The sequence below is a fragment of the Suillus plorans genome (assembly GCF_016647745.1).
Source record: "Suillus plorans strain S12 chromosome Unknown HD556scaffold_1, whole genome shotgun sequence".
In the NCBI taxonomy this organism is placed as follows: domain Eukaryota; kingdom Fungi; phylum Basidiomycota; class Agaricomycetes; order Boletales; family Suillaceae; genus Suillus; species Suillus plorans.
In genome coordinates, this window is record NW_024537385.1 from 227,894 (window position 1) to 244,744 (window position 16,851).

At 47.2% G+C, this 16,851-nt stretch overlaps 8 protein-coding genes across 8 annotated transcripts; 5 read left to right on the top strand and 3 right to left on the bottom strand.

Annotated features, from left to right (window-relative positions):
* Positions 1 to 1,776: 1,776 nt before the first annotated feature.
* Positions 1,777 to 2,622, top strand: HD556DRAFT_1435542 (Prefoldin subunit 3; the record flags this gene model as incomplete). Its single annotated transcript, XM_041305448.1, has 5 exons — positions 1,777 to 1,869; positions 1,897 to 1,973; positions 2,023 to 2,134; positions 2,187 to 2,345; positions 2,398 to 2,622. The coding sequence occupies 5 exons, from the start codon at positions 1,777 to 1,779 to the stop codon at positions 2,620 to 2,622; spliced, it is 666 nt and encodes a 221-aa protein (XP_041167480.1).
* A 163-nt stretch (positions 2,623 to 2,785) lies between these two features.
* Positions 2,786 to 3,088, bottom strand: HD556DRAFT_1223950 (uncharacterized protein; the record flags this gene model as incomplete). The annotated part of the gene is made up of 2 exons (XM_041296925.1): positions 2,786 to 2,885; positions 2,937 to 3,088. Coding segments are annotated over 2 exons (252 nt in total), but the record flags the coding sequence as incomplete, so codon positions are not given.
* Positions 3,089 to 4,506: 1,418 nt separating this feature from the next.
* HD556DRAFT_1428091 (phosphoglycerate mutase-like protein) lies at positions 4,507 to 5,694 on the bottom strand (the record flags this gene model as incomplete). Its single annotated transcript, XM_041304682.1, has 6 exons — positions 4,507 to 4,647; positions 4,700 to 4,798; positions 4,851 to 5,371; positions 5,491 to 5,536; positions 5,588 to 5,617; positions 5,677 to 5,694. The coding sequence occupies 6 exons, from the start codon at positions 5,692 to 5,694 to the stop codon at positions 4,507 to 4,509; spliced, it is 855 nt and encodes a 284-aa protein (XP_041167482.1).
* An 82-nt stretch (positions 5,695 to 5,776) lies between these two features.
* HD556DRAFT_1315917 (uncharacterized protein) lies at positions 5,777 to 8,006 on the top strand. The gene is made up of 9 exons (XM_041301135.1): positions 5,777 to 6,329; positions 6,396 to 6,514; positions 6,571 to 6,732; positions 6,802 to 6,877; positions 6,936 to 7,064; positions 7,113 to 7,300; positions 7,352 to 7,629; positions 7,686 to 7,818; positions 7,882 to 8,006. Exons 1-7 carry the CDS (start codon positions 6,260 to 6,262, stop codon positions 7,601 to 7,603), a joined length of 996 nt encoding a protein of 331 aa, XP_041167483.1. The 5' UTR covers positions 5,777 to 6,259; the 3' UTR covers positions 7,604 to 7,629; positions 7,686 to 7,818; positions 7,882 to 8,006.
* Positions 8,007 to 8,227: 221 nt separating this feature from the next.
* HD556DRAFT_1259046 (uncharacterized protein) lies at positions 8,228 to 9,730 on the top strand. Its single transcript, XM_041299026.1, has 4 exons — positions 8,228 to 8,649; positions 8,702 to 8,904; positions 8,961 to 9,385; positions 9,436 to 9,730. Exons 1-4 carry the CDS (start codon positions 8,295 to 8,297, stop codon positions 9,443 to 9,445), a joined length of 993 nt encoding a protein of 330 aa, XP_041167484.1. The 5' UTR covers positions 8,228 to 8,294; the 3' UTR covers positions 9,446 to 9,730.
* HD556DRAFT_6940 (ChaC-like protein) lies at positions 9,619 to 11,227 on the top strand. The gene is made up of 14 exons (XM_041311327.1): positions 9,619 to 9,727; positions 9,782 to 9,901; positions 9,963 to 9,987; positions 10,047 to 10,117; positions 10,185 to 10,244; positions 10,298 to 10,328; positions 10,386 to 10,439; positions 10,508 to 10,521; positions 10,578 to 10,649; positions 10,707 to 10,712; positions 10,762 to 10,795; positions 10,848 to 10,918; positions 10,970 to 11,047; positions 11,105 to 11,227. The coding sequence occupies exons 2-14, from the start codon at positions 9,845 to 9,847 to the stop codon at positions 11,147 to 11,149; spliced, it is 618 nt and encodes a 205-aa protein (XP_041167485.1). The 5' UTR covers positions 9,619 to 9,727; positions 9,782 to 9,844; the 3' UTR covers positions 11,150 to 11,227.
* A 184-nt stretch (positions 11,228 to 11,411) lies between these two features.
* On the bottom strand, positions 11,412 to 14,072 carry HD556DRAFT_7166 (uncharacterized protein). The gene is made up of 17 exons (XM_041311397.1): positions 13,807 to 14,072; positions 13,656 to 13,750; positions 13,553 to 13,593; positions 13,483 to 13,503; positions 13,394 to 13,432; positions 13,274 to 13,319; positions 13,203 to 13,212; positions 13,137 to 13,139; positions 13,001 to 13,089; positions 12,738 to 12,943; positions 12,625 to 12,680; positions 12,491 to 12,572; positions 12,331 to 12,437; positions 12,200 to 12,282; positions 12,140 to 12,150; positions 11,987 to 12,087; positions 11,412 to 11,931 (listed from the first exon to the last, which is right to left on the bottom strand). Exons 1-17 carry the CDS (start codon positions 13,941 to 13,943, stop codon positions 11,784 to 11,786), a joined length of 1,275 nt encoding a protein of 424 aa, XP_041167486.1. The 5' UTR covers positions 13,944 to 14,072; the 3' UTR covers positions 11,412 to 11,783.
* Positions 14,073 to 14,123: 51 nt separating this feature from the next.
* HD556DRAFT_1315983 (S-adenosyl-L-methionine-dependent methyltransferase) lies at positions 14,124 to 16,488 on the top strand. The gene is made up of 7 exons (XM_041301136.1): positions 14,124 to 14,269; positions 14,323 to 14,705; positions 14,766 to 14,983; positions 15,082 to 15,151; positions 15,199 to 15,410; positions 15,460 to 15,524; positions 15,572 to 16,488. Exons 2-7 carry the CDS (start codon positions 14,357 to 14,359, stop codon positions 16,308 to 16,310), a joined length of 1,653 nt encoding a protein of 550 aa, XP_041167487.1. The 5' UTR covers positions 14,124 to 14,269; positions 14,323 to 14,356; the 3' UTR covers positions 16,311 to 16,488.
* The last annotated feature ends 363 nt before the right edge of the window (positions 16,489 to 16,851 follow it).

Genomic DNA, 16,851 nt, shown 5'->3' on the forward strand with positions numbered 1-16,851 from the left:
GTCGTTGTTTCCTGTTGCATCCGCAGTCTCCTAGAACATGCCCATCGGACCCTTCTCCAAGTAAACCACATTACTTCCGAGACGGCGGTAAGCTACAACTGAAAAGGCCTTGGCAGCTTCATCTGCCTGTCCGAATTTTATCACCGCCATGGTAGCTGCCGGTGGTACGATAACGCGGTTGAGTTTCCCGTGTAACTCGAACATCTCACATATCTGTTCCGCAGTGGTGTCATAAAGGATGTTCTTCACAAATATCGTAGTCGCTCGGGAAAAAAAGTGATGATAAGACGAGTCCCTGGAACTCGAGGTACGACTTCGTCTCGTGGATAATGTGCATCTCCGCAAGCGCACACTTGACTGCTGCATTATCCGACTCAGACTTCAGAATATCTGCCTGGACAATTCGGAACCATCCGAACAGCATAGACGATGCCACTGCATTAAGCTCTGCACATGCATTGCACAAGATCTGGATATATAGTGCATAACATGACAAAGGCTTGACGAACATTCATGTACAACACACTCCAATTGAAGTCCCGCCCAGCTGTGGTTTTACGCCGAGAACTCTCCTTTTCTTTAAACATTTGTTTTCGCCCCTCGCCCTCTACTTGCATTTATGGTCAGAGACAGGGATGATGTAGGGAGGACGCCATTGGAAGGACATCTTGTCCAGCGCCTCATACGCCAGGAGGGCAGACATCGGCTAAACCCTTCAACTTCCTAGACAAGGTATATGGACCTAGTAGGATCGTGATAAGTCAGCGAAGTGATCGGCAACACACAAATTGTAAAAGGGGAATAAAAGTCAGATAAATTTTCTACTATTGGTTCCCGGGGATCAGCACATCCCTGGAGGATCAGATGTCCCTAAGTGTTTATCATCAAGAAAAAAGCGAAAGATGTGGAGAATACATAACAAGGCTACGAGATACTCACATTTACAACTTCCCCGAATGGTTGAAATAGCTCCATGATCCCTGCTTCGATACATGAGATGAGAGCAAGATTTCGAAGGAATAAACGAGACTGCATGGTTGTCTTTGTTGTCGAGTACTGGCGTTCCTCAGGGATGGTGCTCTGGTTCACCCCACGTTTCTCAGACTTGATCGGGTAACGAATCCGACACCATCTTCATACGTCGTCGCATCCATTCAAGGTCCGAGACAGTCTCATTATTATCTGATCCATTGGATGCTATCTTTGTCTCGAGGAAGGCCCGTCGGTAGTGCTGGATGAAATCCGCCTTGTGAACATGTGGTCACGATGACGGTCCTGAATCCGCAGCAGTATCTTCAAGGCGTCTTCCCTTACTTAGTCGAAAAGCTGGAGCATCTTTCACCCCCTGCGAGTAAATATATTAAAAGCAATACGACACCTGGAAAGAAGAAAAAACTTACTGCGACGGCCACGACATTAATTCGCGTCGAGCCAATGAACGTGCGATCCAAACAGCCCCCAAGTTGCAGCGTTTGCTTCTTGATCCGTCTTGAAGCCAACGAAACCGAATCGACGCGATGTGCCGTCTTGCTTCGAGTGAAATTTTCACATCTGTGATGGTTCCGGAGGAAGCACCTTGCAATTGTTGTACGGAGTGCGTTCCAAGGCAATCTGGCGTCAAGTATGTGGGGAGATTTTTCACAATCAAACAGGATAGAATTGAAAAAAAAATCGTGAGGACGGGAGGAAAAATGAATTCCAACTCCGACCGGACACAAACCGGACGTCATGATTGGAAGCGGGGTTCGAGCTTTCAAGATTACAGTCTCTACGACCATGTCTGCCAAGTCGGTATTTCAAGAGGAGAAAAATCCACGGGGTATCCCAAAAGCTCCATTCATCGCGCGTATCAACCAAAGTAGATCAATGGTCATCTGCTCATGCTTCATGATGTAGGCAAATGTCGAAGAATATCTGGGAGGTTCAGATGGCGCGGTCGAGACTCCCCTGAAGAATTTCCAGGATGCTATCGCGTATGTTTGATATATACTCTGTGACGATATTGAAACTAAGGAAATCCAGGAAGTATCGATATATGGATGCCAACCTAACACAACGACGAAAAGGTCTGGAAGACAAGATCCCCGATATCAGAAAGACATTACATATGGTGGAATTTCTGCAAGAACAAAGAGTGAGTCTGTCACTGCGAACACGTGCGTCGACATTATCTGACGATTATGTAGGAAGGCAAGAACAAGAACGACGATCTGGAGGATGACCTCAGTGACGAGGAAAACTCCGACAATCCCAAAAAGCCGCTTACCACAACGTTCGAATTAAATGACACGCTTTTTGCGGAGGCAGAACTTGAGGACAGCGACACCGTCTATCTATGGCTAGGGGTGAGTTTAGTTGTCCACCGTGAGTTTGCCGATGGTATCTGATTCGTATAAGGCGAATGTTATGCTATCGTACAAGTTGTCAGAGGCTGCGTCGCTCCTGCGATCCAAATTGGATCTTGCAGAGGCCAGCTTAAAAGCTACGATCGAAGACTTGGAGTTTATGCGAGAGCAGCTGACGGTGATGGAAGTCAACACTGCTAGAGTTTATAATTGGGATGTCAAGCGGAGAAGAGAGCGTCGACTAGCCGGAGAAGGCAATGGAACGAAGGGCAGCTAGCATTTACATACAGTCGGGCAGAATCTTCAAGCTTCAATGCCCATTCAGGGAGCCTATAATTTGCATACCCAAACCCTTGTATTACATACGGCCAACAAGAGTAAGAATGCAGTATCCCTGCCAGTATATAGGATTGAACTCATAATTCATGACATATCGTGAATCATGCCTTACTTCGGTCGCTCTTCATTTGTCTAGGATTATCGCCGTTCATATCGACTGCTGTTCCGTATCTGCTCCCGTAATGCCAAGATATCCAGGGTCTGCAGGTATCATTATTCAGGGTGACAAATGGAAGAAGAACGAAGACTTACGCAGAACAGCCTATGACGATTGCTACGACCGCCAAAATAGTGTCGCCCTTCCCGAACCCGAGTGTGGTATACATTACTGGATAAAATAAGGGAATTACAAAGGCTGCCAGTGATCGCAAATAGGAGACAGCAGCCAGCGCTGAATGTGAGAAATTTGAGACGTATGAGAGATGGGAATCATGCAATCCACAATGTATCCTGGATCATCACTGGAAACTTAGAATGATCCCTGCTCCAACAGGCGGAATACCCTGTGAAAATCGTTACTAGAAAAGAGTACTAGGAAAATCAATTGAACAATATCTGGAGCCATCCAATGAGTATGGGCTCCAGAACTCCAGTCTATGATCAAACACCTTTGTGCAAAAGGCCACCAGATCGACGGTGTGCAACGTGATAATGATCTCGTCAGAGCCAATCATGACGGTCCCTGCAGTGCTCTTGTCAGAGACACTAACACGGAAGCGAGTGCGTTTTGTGCGCGAAACATAGACCGAGTTTGTCGCGTTGCTGTTAGACAATAGGAGAGAGTACTGGGACACCTTGGAGCGAAGAAACTTGGTAGGTCCGCTAATGTGAAATATCCTGCAAGGAACTAACTCACGAATTCCCGCTAATGTTGTTCGCGCAATCAGACGATGGAATGGTGCTCAAGTTACGAGCACCTAGGTCGTCCAGCAACACAAAAAAACACCTGCACAAGGAGTTGGGTTGCAACCCCATTCATGGTGAGTGAGTCGACGGCGCTGGCCTGCCCCATATCATGGGTATAGGACTGGGCGTTAACATGCCGAACACTGTCCGTGAACCCAACGATGGAGGAAGTGGACACGCCACGCCACCACTCATTAGCAACTCCATAGCTAGCGAAGATAATCATATCGATAGGTCGACTTGTTGTTGATCTGAATGGTGATTTAGCGCGACATCGCAGACATTAAAGAATGAATTTTGGACATACGTTTTTTACATATGCCTAGTTAAGCATTATTGTACGTTAGGAGATGATTTGTTCAACGGTCATGTTTGGATTAAAACGAGTCACTTAAACGCTGTTATATAGAGAGTGCAAGTTGTTTGGTTGAGTTGATCATAATATCAAGAATTCGCATCAATATCATCTTCTGATAAAACCACGACGTCGTCCTCAGGAATGACATTCCATCTATCAATGAATTGTCGAACAGCTGAGACATGGGCATATCAGCCTGAGATCTTTGGCGAAGTGAAAATCATCCAGTCTGGAAAGGAAGGTTTGAAAGGTGGCATGGAGTGATGATGAACCGTGCGTGACGGTTGGACAAGATGAGACACTAGAAGAGGACATCTTCAATGTCCGCGAATGTACAGATATCAGAATATGTCTCAAGGGTCGAGTAAATCAACAACCGACCAGTTGATTTCTTTGGAAGCTTGCAGATGAAGGTCCATCTGTTGGCGCCAATCTGAACGGTGTGTTAGGTATTTGTTCATAGCCTCTGTGATTATAGTGAGCCTAGGTATATTGCTGATTGCACGGAAGCAGAAAATTGCGGGTTGCTAGTGACATCGTTGCGAAGGTGTGAATAGGTCACTTCTTTGCTTCCCTATTGTTTCCATCCAGTGCATCGCTCTCACAGTCCTTGGTATTCGCCGCACCATCGAAGAACGCTCTAATGTCCCGTTGCTTTGGGTCGTATGCAATCTTGCCGGTCCCGCCGGCGTTGGGCTTCTGAGAATTAGTAGTAGCAACCCCATATATGGGGGAAGTCAGGTGGACGTACAAGCTTGACGAGATGATCCGTACGACCGAAGTCCGTCACTGTTACGATCAGAGAGTTGTCTTCATCAGTGATCTCCAATGGTATGCCATCTGCAACGTCCTGTATACTACCATCAGCATCCGCATAAAAAAGGAACATAACATCAACTGACCTGCATTTCAATGATTACCCTCGCCCACGCCGTGTTCTGCATCCCAGTGTACCCACGCGATGGGGTAATCTTTCTGGAGTCCCTTTCTAACAACGCGCAAATGAGCGCTCTGATGCAGAGCCCATGGCTTACGAGTGCGATATGCTCTGCACGCCTGGCCCGCATTGCACTACGTACGTGTGGCATGACCACTTCATCCACGGCTTGCATCGCACGTGCTGCTAAATCTTCATCGGACTCACCGTCCGTAAAGCGTTCACCCGGAAGCGGTGTGGGGTACTTTCCCTCGCTCGTGTACTCTGAGAGCGACTTGGAAGACCTGTTATCAGGAGAACACCACGGTTTCCCCTCTGCAATGCCAAAATTCTGCTCCTTTATGGACTCGATTGTGAAGTCATGTGGCGGCTGTGGGGCAGGTTGGGCAGCAAGAACAAGTGCTGCAGTGGTGGCAGCGCGCTTGAGGGGAGAGGCATAGATCTTGGTAAACAGGGTCTTGGACAAGTATGCGCCGAGAGCTTCGGCTTGCTAAATGATGCGGATGTTGAAAGCAGGAAGCAGGAGAATTGAAGAGGGTTTACCGTTTTTCCTGCGTGTTGGAGAGCATATCAGAGCAGCTGATGTGAAAGAAGACTTAACGAACCGCGCTGGCTTAGCGGGGCATCAGCCCACCCTGCCCACACGTGCCTCTGTGACATTTAAGTACAATACGGCGCGTGGAGACTACAAAGTAAACTGACCACATTATCGGTCGACTGTCCATGCCTGATCTGAATCCCGCTCGCCCATGAGTTCATTTTCAAAGACACAAAACGGACTCATGACTCACGAGCGTCACGGTCAACATGAATTTGACTTGTGTCCTCTAAAAATATCGAGGCTCGAATAGTTCGGACTAGCTGGTGGAGCCGCATCATGATCGTGCGCGTGAAGACTCGATACATTTTCGGAATTACAAACCTAGCTTACTCATCAGTGAAGGACATATAATAGCTACTTGTAAAGTTCCTTTATCGCAACAGTCGTGTAGCATAATTGATTGTCACAGTGTAGACAACCTCGCCGTATCAGACTTGCTTCTGAGCGGCTCGCGCAGACCTGAAACATCACCCCACACCAGTCCAGGAGAGATGCGCTCTGCGGCCGCAGCCGAAATTGTCTAGCCTCAAGTAGACCAAATAAGTAGAAGGAAGTCACTCTTTCGTTATCAATTCGTTACTAAAATCCCTTCAAGATCAGCCTATCTGTGAATTCGAAGGCCATCATCATTGGCAAGGCGTTGCAAGCTACCGGATCTATCAACAAGCACCGCCTGATGGATCAGTGATCTCATATGATAACAGAATGATTCATTTCTATATAACGAAACTGATGAAGATGTACACACCGCTGCGCATCTCCCAGTTTTCGCCATGACTTCAAGTGGTATCCCATTCGATGCCGGCGCTTTAATGGCAACAGTGCTGGAAGGTATTTTATACGGTGAGCATCGGGCATCGGGGTTGTTTGTCCCATGTACATCAAGCTCAAGTCAAGTCATCTCTCCAGGCTTTTCAGTGCTCATGTTTATGGGCACCATATGGTCTTTGACCTACAAACAGCATGTGCGAGACATCAATCGCCCAATCGCCATAGTGGCTATCCTGCTGTTTTTATTGAGTACTGCGGTGAGTCCTTCTTGCTTTTCACGTCTGTGGCATGGCACCTATTAACATTCACCAAGCACATTGTCGTGAGCATCATTCGTGTGGAAGATGGACTGGTAAAGTATCGCGACACGTACCCAGGAGGACCAGCAGCATTCTTCGCAGACGTTGCACAAGAAACGTATGTGATCAAGCATGCGTTATACGTCCTGCACACTCTACTTGCTGATGGGATGGTGGTAGGTTCATATTTTCGTCTGCTATTCTAGGATCCTCTAGGCTAATAGAAGTGCCCCATTTAATAAAAGGTTTATCGCTGCTATGTTGTTTGGCAATCTATCCGGGTTATCATCCTACCAGGCCTGTTGTGGTGTAGCGTCGCAGGTAAAATTGCAATAATGCTCAGCCTGAGGAAGTTGTGTAATCTGATATCACCTTGCAGTCACTGGCACCATTGCAGTCTACAGTGTTTCGCAATCCGAGTCCACTACTAGCGTTTTCTCCAAAAACCTTGCGACGTATATCATGGCATATTTTGTCTCAACTATGGCAGCTAATGTGTCGGGTTCAGGTAAGCTCATTTCCGCCAGCACGGTGCAGAAGTTGTGAATGTGTCCAGGATTAATGGCATACCGAATATGGGTGATTGAACGCAATATCACTACCACTCGCGCCAGTACGAGAGGCACTTTGATGCCAATAGTACGCGTGCTCGTGGATGCCGCCATTTTGTACTCTGTGACACTTCTCACCGCACTAATCTGTTTCCTCTGCTCAAACAATGGAGAGTTTGTTATGGTGGACCTGGTAATCCCCCTTTTGAGTGATATCGAAACGTACTGAGCTATGATCAACTAGCTAATGCCGATCATATCGATTACATTCTACATGGTGCTTATTCGCATCGCCATGAATAAACATCGCGGTTACCTCTCAACCTCAACTGGAAGGACAACCGTCAGAACGGCACAAAGCAATTCGCAGGAATATCCTATGACACCCCTGGAGACCCATATATCCAAATTCACGCGCAGTGGCAGTACTTCAGCGGACGGGATGGGGAGTGAGCACAAGTCAGGACAGTCGCCTACTTGGATATTGGCGGAGTAGAGGTTAACATCAGAGCCGAATGTGAAGTAAATGACTAGAGCCTCCCAAGCGGAATATACCTTACTAACGTTTATGTTACAAGTTGAAGCTTCTCCAAATTCTGATCATAAAGACTCAAGGATGGAGAATCGGCCGTCTCTTTGGACATGTATAATAATTTTAGCTCTGTAACACCCGATTTTCCGGTTGATAAACATGTTATCCGTCGTGCCAACGTGAGTAAAATCGAGTACCTTTATCCCCTACTTCAGTAATCTCTGATATCAAAATATGCAAAGTAAACTATCCCATGTGCGATGGACAGGGCTGTGATGCCAGCATGTTTTCCACTTGCTCTAAACTCTCGGATCTGTACTTGATTGTTCTCATTTCATTGACCACAATATAGTGTGCCATTGTGGAGAATGTCTCATATTCGTGTGTTGTGAGGAAAACTGCTGAGTTTTGCCAACCGGTTGGTCCACCCGTGGGCAGAATTCCGAGTCCAGACACAATGTACTGCGGAAAAGTCCGTTCCACCAATCGCGTGGCTCTAACACCAGTGCTGTCGTACTACTATCATAGGCTCACCGGAAGCCTGTCAAACTTCTTTTTGACCAAAATTTTAAAATCGTGGATCTTCTGCTGATGTAACTTGAACACGACATATTATATTTAAACCCTTCTGAAATCTAGAGTGCTGTGGTTTGCCATGTTTGATTCTCATTTCAACATTACAACGGTAAAACTTGCGCTTGGGGCCCTGTCTCTTGCTCTCATTCTCTTCTGGTACTTACGGCCTGCACCACGGCTCACTCAGATCCCACCAACACAAGAGAGAGTCCTCATATTAGGTGCAACGAGCGGAGTAGGTCGTACCCTTGCTCATCAATATGCGAAGAGAGGTGCACGGGTATGCTTGGTAGGACGGAGGGAATCAATGCTTGATGAGGCTGCTGAGGAATGCAGGAAGGAATGGGTATGTGAAAGCGGTCGTGTGTTGCGTGTGCGCGGCGATTGCGCAAGCGTGGAAGACATGACAAAGGTGCGTGACACGGTGATCAAAGGTATGTATTATAGTTCCTTTTATTCCGCACTGTCATTGAGGTGATGTGTCAGAGTGGGATGGCATCGACACGCTCATAATCACGGCTGGTGTTTCTGCCCTTCAACCGTTGATGACGGTTGCTGGAGTGACTAGTTCCAAAGATGGTCTCTCTCCGCCACACGCCACGGTTGAAGCCATTCACCACGCGGTTGGTGTCGCTAAAACAGCCACCAATGGCAATTTCTTCGGACCATACATTGCTGCGATCACATTTGTGAGATTACGTCTCCATGCAATGCATTGATCACTCATAAATGTTCAACTTACTAGATACCTCTCCTCACTTCCTGTTCCATCTCACCATCTATCCTTCTCCTTTCGAGTGCGGCAGCAATCATTCCTGCGCCAACACGCACCATCTATGCTTCTACTAAATCAGCTTCCCAAATGCTCTTTCAGGCGCTCGCAATCGAGCACCCCCGTATATCATTCACGTCCTTCCTTCCCGCAACGATCGAGGGGGACTTCCGCGCGTCCGCGGTCGACACACCGCTCAACTCTTCCCCCGTTATACACGAAGCTGACCCGAATAAACATGGCTTGCGACGCGAGGTGGTGGCGACACGCTGTGTCCAGGCCATTGATCATAAAGAGAAGACGGTATTTATGCCCCGGTACATGCGAATTGCACACATTTTGTATTGGATCTGTCCAGCATATGTGGAGTGGAGGGGAAGAGTGAAGTATAATTTTAGGTAATGCAGATCAACCGTATTTGTGGCACGCCTGACTCCTTTTGTCTTAGAGCCGACTAGGGCATCCCCTTAGCGTCTTCCCTTGTATGGATAAGTGTACACTCTAGAAATACCCGGAACCGATTTACACCAGTCTGCGCGACACGGTATGATAGGATCGACAGTTGTTCGTTCGTTGTACTAGAGTATATACCCACTGGTCCTGGCTAGAGCTTCCGACCCGCTATGCTATGCAGTTGTTACGTGGCCCAGCGTGGTGTATTGTCACGCTGCCACATGACAGTATTAGCATACCTGTGTAGTTACCGGTCATCGTAAAATGAATTTGCTTTCCTTTATAGCGTATGTAGCCGCAGTATCTTCGGCGTCTATATCGCTTAGTTCTCGCCTGTTCAGCATTCTTGCATAGCGCCAACTCATTGTGCTCCGAGTATTCATCGCTTAACTCACAGGTCGCCCATGGGGTCCATCAATGCTCCATTCGTAGTCTTTGGATACGGCTCACTGATATTCAAGGTGAGGACAGGCAGCCACGAAAGCCTGTGTCACTAACTAATTGCGATCACTGCCGGTATAGCCCCCACCTCACGTCCAATCCCAGAGTGAGCGATCAATCCATTTAGCTTAGCAAACATGTTACAGTGAATATGGCTTTCTACAGCCTCCGGATTCCTAAAAGGCTATGTAAGGCGCTTCGCTCAGAAATCGCATGATCATCGTGGCACACCCGAGGTGTGTCCTGGCACTTATCGTACATGTCCGCGGAACTCCTGACGTAGTATTGATCGTGAACTCGCAGAATCCGGGGCGTGTGGTGACTCTTATCCACAAGGAGGATTGGGATCGCTTTTCTCAGTCTGTGAGTTCATCTCTTCTCGACTTCTAGGATATCCGCAAACATACACTACATAGGATGCATTCCCGAATGAAGATATTGTTTGGGGCAAGGTTCTTTCGTCCGATGGAGGCACTCTCCTGCTGATAATGTCCCTCTCCACAGGCATAGCGTACACGATTGATCCGGAATACGAGGCAGAAGTTAGGGATTACTTGGGTGAGTCCGATATGGCCTACGATGTTAAGGCTCCATAGTTCGTATTGACACTTGAGGTGTCTGAAAAGATTACAGAGAAAAGGTACGTCGCTCAACAGAACTGAGTATCCGATCATTCGAGGTAGTACAATGGATCAGGATGGATACACGATGGAGACGCTGCATGTCTATACCATAGAGAATGGGATCGAAAGAATTGCAATTCAGGATGTACGCAACACGCTTCACTTGTTTCACCTACGGGCCATCGTTGATTCCTTAACTCAGGCTTTCGTACGCGTTGTGTTTCTGACTGAGTTGTGCCGATCTCACGAGAAGCAAGTGTTATGTCGGTCGGCCAGATAACCCATCATTCAGTGAGCATCCCACTTTCCTCTTTTGAATTCGGTCTTATGACGATGCGATCAGTTGGTTCAGAACCATTAGAGGACTTGGCACAGCGGATATGGGTCTCCGAGGGGCCCTCTGGACGGAACAAGGCTTGTCAAGCTTCCTTCATGTCAGAGCAAATTTGAAACCATTTATATCAGGAATATCTGTATCGCCTGGCGGAATCGGTCCGTCAGCTTGCACCAGCATCATATGATTCGCACCTGTTTGCTCTTGAGGTAAGTTCGCGGACGATTACCTAGACAGGTGAGCCATTATTGATGTTTCCTCTGAAGGAACGACTACGAGAGCTCGATGAAACGGCAAGCGATGATCACTAGTCAGCCATTTTGTCGTTAGATATTACCAACACGAAGGAGAGGTCGATTATCTACATACCTCAGACACACTGGAATATATCATATATATACTATCCTAGCGTTCTGTACCATGGCACAGTGATCGGTTTTCATCTGCAGACACGGAAATGGCGCCCTCAACGCATCATTACAACCTCCTGAAAATAAGTTCTCCAGATATCATAGTCTTCATGCATATATATCGGCTTTGGGTCAATGGCAATAATATCATAGGGTTCATTCTGCAGTCGTTCACAGTAGAGAACTCGGAGTCCACACGTTTCCTGAATACCTCGCAGCCTACGTACATTGGGTAAATGTTACTGAAGTACAAATTCAACAGACTAGCACCATACCACGTATGAATGAATTTCGGACCCAACACCAAGTACTAGTCTGTTTTATGAAAGCAGAGGGCATGCCATCATGGGATAGACACAGCTATTATCCCGCGAATGTGCATGCCTGGATCTCGAAAAAGGAAAACACTTAACTAACCAATTGAATCCAAAATTGATGATACCAAGCGACGAGTCGATATACTAAAACAAACAGATTCATCCAATAACTCCGGCAGCGTACAATAGCGTACGCCCTATGAATGTGGTTGCGATCTTCACGTTCTTGGGGACTGGCTGAGTATGGCACCGTAACGAGGATAATTGAGATCAGAACGCGGAGATGGTGTGAAAGGTGTATCGCGCAACAGGGGTATCCGGTCGGAGGACGGCACTCGCGTTAAACTTCGTTCTCGCTCCACAATCCTTGAAAGATGGTATATCAACAACAGGTGTGGAAGAGTGACAATGAAACACAGACCCGCGCATTACAGTAGCCGTAGTCAGTCGTCTCGCACGTCTTTTACTCTGATTATCCTCGTATCGATCTGTTTCGTCCACAATTTCTTCTGATATGATCTCCTGCAAAACTTTGTTATCCTTGGATATATACCAGAGTCCAAGCAAGGCACACCTCAATGATGTCTGGAGCATGGATATTAGTAAGAGGATAGAGCTGTCTGGGAAAACACACCTTCGAGTGTGATCACTCCAATTCCACCACCTGCTAATCCAGGTGTCCGGCTAACCAGTAGTAAGTGGGCACGTCCTGTTTGACTGTAACACATGCATCAGAGCCGCGGAAGTTCAAGTGAAGATTCTCACAAGTAATCTAGCGCCTGGAAGCAATTTATACTGGGATGTGCTTCGGGAAGAATGGAGAGCTTGAAATCCGAGACTGGGAGAGCCCGGGCCGGGTCGTATACCAACAACTGAGAAACAACTTCAGCGTTTAGGTAGACTGACATATAACATCGAAAGTTGCCTTTTTGATGAGTAGAAGCCCTTGGAATGATAGTGGATTCCCGGGTTCATGTATAGGAAAGCGTGAGTAGCCACTTGTGAGACTGAGCGAGCTGTTAGTAAAAAAAAACAGGAAACTGGAACTATGATGTTTACATTGCGTCTACTGTGTTGTGATCAAGAATGGTGTCTGAGCTCAGTGTTACAACATCCTACAGTTCCGAGACACATGAGCGATATCGTCCTATATCGCCAACGCAAACACTTACCTGGATGGGTGTCATGATCGTCTCCACATTCTTCGTATTGAGCTCCAGCACACCATTCAATATACTGATTTCGTCATCCCGTAGCGGTTCCTCTCCCGTGCGATGGAACTGTAGAAAAGATTTGAGCTCAGCCTTCTTGTACGTATGGCCCTCATTCTGGCCTAGAACGTAATCGAGGAGCTTCGCAGTAGGGTATGCGATAGGAGCTATTTTATATCCGGAGTTATTATGACTTCGACGCAATGCATGTCACTATCACCTACCAAACAAATACATAAGGCAGAGCACGAAAGGGGCACATCGTGCGCCAATTGCGAGGCCATATCTGACGCTAACAGCCTGTGGAATAACTCTGCAGAAAATGTGATGGGATCAACTGGATACTTTGTTGTCACGTACTCTCTGTGGAAAAGAAGAATACGGTGTCTTGTTCAGCAAGTCCGATTCGAGAGGGGCGAAACGTACCCAAAAATAACTATAATCAAAAAATCAGCGGACAACGAACTCATGGATACTAGTAGGAGATTGATGCGTACCTATCGCTGTGGTAGAGATTACAACGGCCGCAATGCCGCCACCAAGCTATATAACGCGAATAGTATTTGTTAATCGGCGCGGAGCCGATCAATTGATGTTTCAAGAATTCCGTTACTTACGGCACCATCAAGAAAGATAGGCAAACTTTCGTTGATGACCTGTGGGTGTTTAGCTATTGTAGACACGGGCACCTGAGATAACCACTCACAACGTTGGCCAGAAGAAGTACCTATAATGAAGGATAAGTTATTTGTGCGTGTGCGCGGGCATCAACATACCACTAATACCCAATGCCGACCTCTCTGCATCAGTCTTAATACTGGTCGTCGTGTACCAATTTCATCAACTGGGAAATGAAACAAGGGCTGTTTGGCAACGCACCTTTTTGCGCATTGCGCTTCTCCGTCAAGTCCTCTGACGACGTAGCCAAGACACGCAGGTGCAATTCATCGAGCCCCATCAGCCCGAGAGTCAATCTATGACAAAATATCAAACATAACAAAAAAGGACCTAGTAGACTGCATAGACTCACCCTGCAAATACACCTCCCGCAAGCACAAGGACGGCACTGATAGCAATCCTGTACCAGAAGGTAGGTGAATCCACTGGCTCACCCGTTGTCGTCTCAGGGGGCTCCAAGAGCAGTGAGCGGGCGAGGGCAATGATCATGGTGCAAAAGAAACAACCAAGCTATCTCGGTTTAGCAGAATTTGGAACGTAATAAAAGCGGCTTAGAAGCCTTGGCAAAACCTAATGATGTGATGATGATGTGGTTGCAAGTCCGAGCATACGGATAAGTGACAAAGAATAACCGAAGTATGACGCTTAGTCACGTGTGGATTTCCTAGTCCGGAACGCAATTGGTGTGACGCCACGAAGGAATCAGGGCACCTTTGCAAATTGCAACAGGTGCGCTTGATGATCAGGGCATGAGTGTTGTCACTGTTGCGAACACCATCCACACCGTTTCAAGACTTTTAGCTCCTTCTCATCGCGTGCGTCGACTGGCAACCTGTCCTTCTGGTCTACTTTGTAACGTTCGAACCAGTTTTTTTTGCCAGTTCAAGACACTATCAGCTGCAATGTCTACCCGTGTGAGATCACCGACAATCGATCTCGAGGTTCCTGCACCAGTGGAGAAGAAGATTCGATTGGAGGAAAATCCCATGGATGAGTCCAATGTAACAAAAGAAGATACCAGTATCCCTGTGGTATCTGGACCTTCCAAGAAAGTGTCGAAATCAGCAAAGAGGAAACAGAAGCGTATCTTGCCAGAGCCTTACTCTTCAGAAGATGTCCTATGGCGCGATATAGTCGCACTGCTAGGAGATGATACGGTCGACCATGCCCTGCAACAAGGTACCGAGTGGGATTCACCCTTTGATTTCCGTGAAGAGGTGGAGGTGGAGGTTTCTACATTATCTTCCAATGGTGCGGATAAGGATATTCCCTGTCTGTTTATTGATTCTGACTAAACTTCACGTACACCAGGCGATGCGCTGGCACGTTCTCCTGCGTCTTCCGCTCCTTGGGTGATCGTTGCACCATTTGCATTACCAGGGGAAAGAATTCGTGTTCGAGTTTATCGCAGTTCGCGATTACATTCATTCGCCGACCTTCTTGAAGTTGTTTCACCGAACCTTGACCTACGCGACAATAGCCGTGCGAGGTGTCGCTACTTTGGACAATGTTCTGGTTGCCAGTATCAGGTTAGTTGCGTGTCTTTTAGTGTTCGCATGAGTATCAGCTCCCATGTTTAGAACAGACGTATCATAATCTTATTCGGCAGCTGACTATCGCATCTTAGATGCTTTCTTACGATACTCAACTTGGAATCAAGCGCAACGTGGTCATCAAGGCTTATGAAAATTTCTCAAGTACTTTTATTTAATCGTTTCTGATGGGCCTTCACTCACGTGACTAGACCTTCCCAAAGAAACCATCCCAGACGTACTTCCAACCATAGCCTCGCCACTTCAATATGGCTACCGCACGAAGATAACACCGCATTTCGAGGCCCCGCCAAAAAAAGCACGCAAGGAAGCTGATTCTAGTTCAGCCAATTCAACAGATAAGCCCAGCTGGCTAAAAATTGGATTTAATGAAATCGGAAAGCGGACAGTGCTGGACATCGAGGTGACAATAGTGAACTTGGAATGTTTTGATATGTACTTAGCAGCTTCAGGAGTGTCCTATTGCAACCCCCGTGTTAAACGCGGCACTTGGACCTATACGGGAAGATATAATCAAGTAAGTGAGCTGTATAAGAAACTCGACTATATCTGAATTTCCATCAGGAATATCTGGGGCTACAAGAAAGGTGTTTCATTACTTCTACGCGACTCCATTGAGCACCCGCCCTCCGATATATCATCTACCCCCAGTCCGGAGGACGAGAAGCACATCTGCATCACGAACCACAAGGCAACTGTTCGTGAACGCGTGGATTCCACGTATTTCGAGTTTCCGGGACATTCATTCTTCCAGAACAACAATTCCGTGCTTGTCCCGCTTACCTCATACGTAAAAGATGCGATCTTCCCTTCCTCGAAATCGTCTGGGCCTACGCATCTTGTGGATGCGTACTGCGGATCAGGTCTCTTCTCCTTGATGCTTGCGCCACATTTCGACACCGTCGCAGGCATTGAGCTCTCCGCCGAGTCAATCAAGTCTGCTACTGCGAATGCTATTATTAACGGCCTTCCACAAGGGAAATGTTCTTTTCTGGCCGGTGACGCTGCGAACATATTCTCGACAGTTTCGCACTTCCCCCCAGACAAAACGGCGTTGATAATAGATCCTCCACGCAAGGGCTCTGATGAGCCATTCATAGAACAATTGGTTCGCTTCGCGTGCAGCACCGTGGTATACGTGAGCTGCAATGTGCATACACAAGCGCGTGATATAGGGATGATTATAGAGCGGATGGAGCAGAAAGGGGGTGGGAGGAAATATGTCCTGGAGAGTTTGAGGGGCTTTGATCTATTCCCACAGACTGCGCATGTGGAGAGCGTCGCGGTGTTGAGGTTGGTTTAGCTTCCGTCAATGTCAGTACATAATTCTATCACGTTGGCATCTTTAACCGGACGGTCGGACTACGCTTTTACGTCGTCAGTCCTTGTTATTACGTGCAGAAGGTGAACATCCTGATCATGTGCTATCAGGTGCTGATATCAAGGGTGATAATAGGCCTTATCAGACTCATGACCAGACTTGCTTCGAAGTGCTTCGTTTGACGTATCTTCGTTCTACCAGCTGATTGAACTTATCGGTTGCGGGAACTTCAGGACCCCGGCTGCTCCTCGTCTGCAGATAGTCAGAGATCTGGACAATTTACTTCCGGAGTGCGACATTTTTGACTCGTGCAAAACGCCATGATTTGAATGTGGATTTGCGCATGCATCCAAAAGGTAATTCCCATAAGTCGCACCATGTTTCTGACACTCGTCGGTGTATCTAGACGAACCCACCGTTCCCAACAAACTTTTCTTGTAGCAAGTGATTTTGGTGGTCATGGGTATCGATGAACTCCACAGTCACTTGCTTCACAAGGTTACCAGCGGACTTCCAAGCATTG

Coding starts and splice junctions, on each gene's coding strand:
- HD556DRAFT_7166 (XM_041311397.1), bottom strand. CDS start 13,943: ATGATCATTGCCCTCGCCCGCTCACTGCTCTTGGAGCCCCCTGAGACG. Junction 13,751..13,806: donor GCGGGAGGTGTATTTGCAGG/GTGAGTCTATGC, acceptor ATTTTGTCATAG/ATTGACTCTCGGGCTGATGG. Junction 12,681..12,737: donor CGATCATGACACCCATCCAG/GTAAGTGTTTGC, acceptor TCGGAACTGTAG/GATGTTGTAACACTGAGCTC.
- HD556DRAFT_1259046 (XM_041299026.1), top strand. CDS start 8,295: ATGTTTGATTCTCATTTCAACATTACAACGGTAAAACTTGCGCTTGGG. Junction 8,650..8,701: donor GCGTGACACGGTGATCAAAG/GTATGTATTATA, acceptor GTGATGTGTCAG/AGTGGGATGGCATCGACACG. Junction 8,905..8,960: donor ACATTGCTGCGATCACATTT/GTGAGATTACGT, acceptor TCAACTTACTAG/ATACCTCTCCTCACTTCCTG.
- HD556DRAFT_6940 (XM_041311327.1), top strand. CDS start 9,845: ATGGGGTCCATCAATGCTCCATTCGTAGTCTTTGGATACGGCTCACTG. Junction 9,902..9,962: donor ACGGCTCACTGATATTCAAG/GTGAGGACAGGC, acceptor CTGCCGGTATAG/CCCCCACCTCACGTCCAATC. Junction 10,796..10,847: donor GCCAGATAACCCATCATTCA/GTGAGCATCCCA, acceptor CGATGCGATCAG/TTGGTTCAGAACCATTAGAG.
- HD556DRAFT_1315983 (XM_041301136.1), top strand. CDS start 14,357: ATGTCTACCCGTGTGAGATCACCGACAATCGATCTCGAGGTTCCTGCA. Junction 14,984..15,081: donor GTTCTGGTTGCCAGTATCAG/GTTAGTTGCGTG, acceptor ATCGCATCTTAG/ATGCTTTCTTACGATACTCA. Junction 15,152..15,198: donor GGCTTATGAAAATTTCTCAA/GTACTTTTATTT, acceptor TCACGTGACTAG/ACCTTCCCAAAGAAACCATC.
- HD556DRAFT_1315917 (XM_041301135.1), top strand. CDS start 6,260: ATGACTTCAAGTGGTATCCCATTCGATGCCGGCGCTTTAATGGCAACA. Junction 6,330..6,395: donor GCTGGAAGGTATTTTATACG/GTGAGCATCGGG, acceptor TCATCTCTCCAG/GCTTTTCAGTGCTCATGTTT. Junction 6,515..6,570: donor TGTTTTTATTGAGTACTGCG/GTGAGTCCTTCT, acceptor ACATTCACCAAG/CACATTGTCGTGAGCATCAT.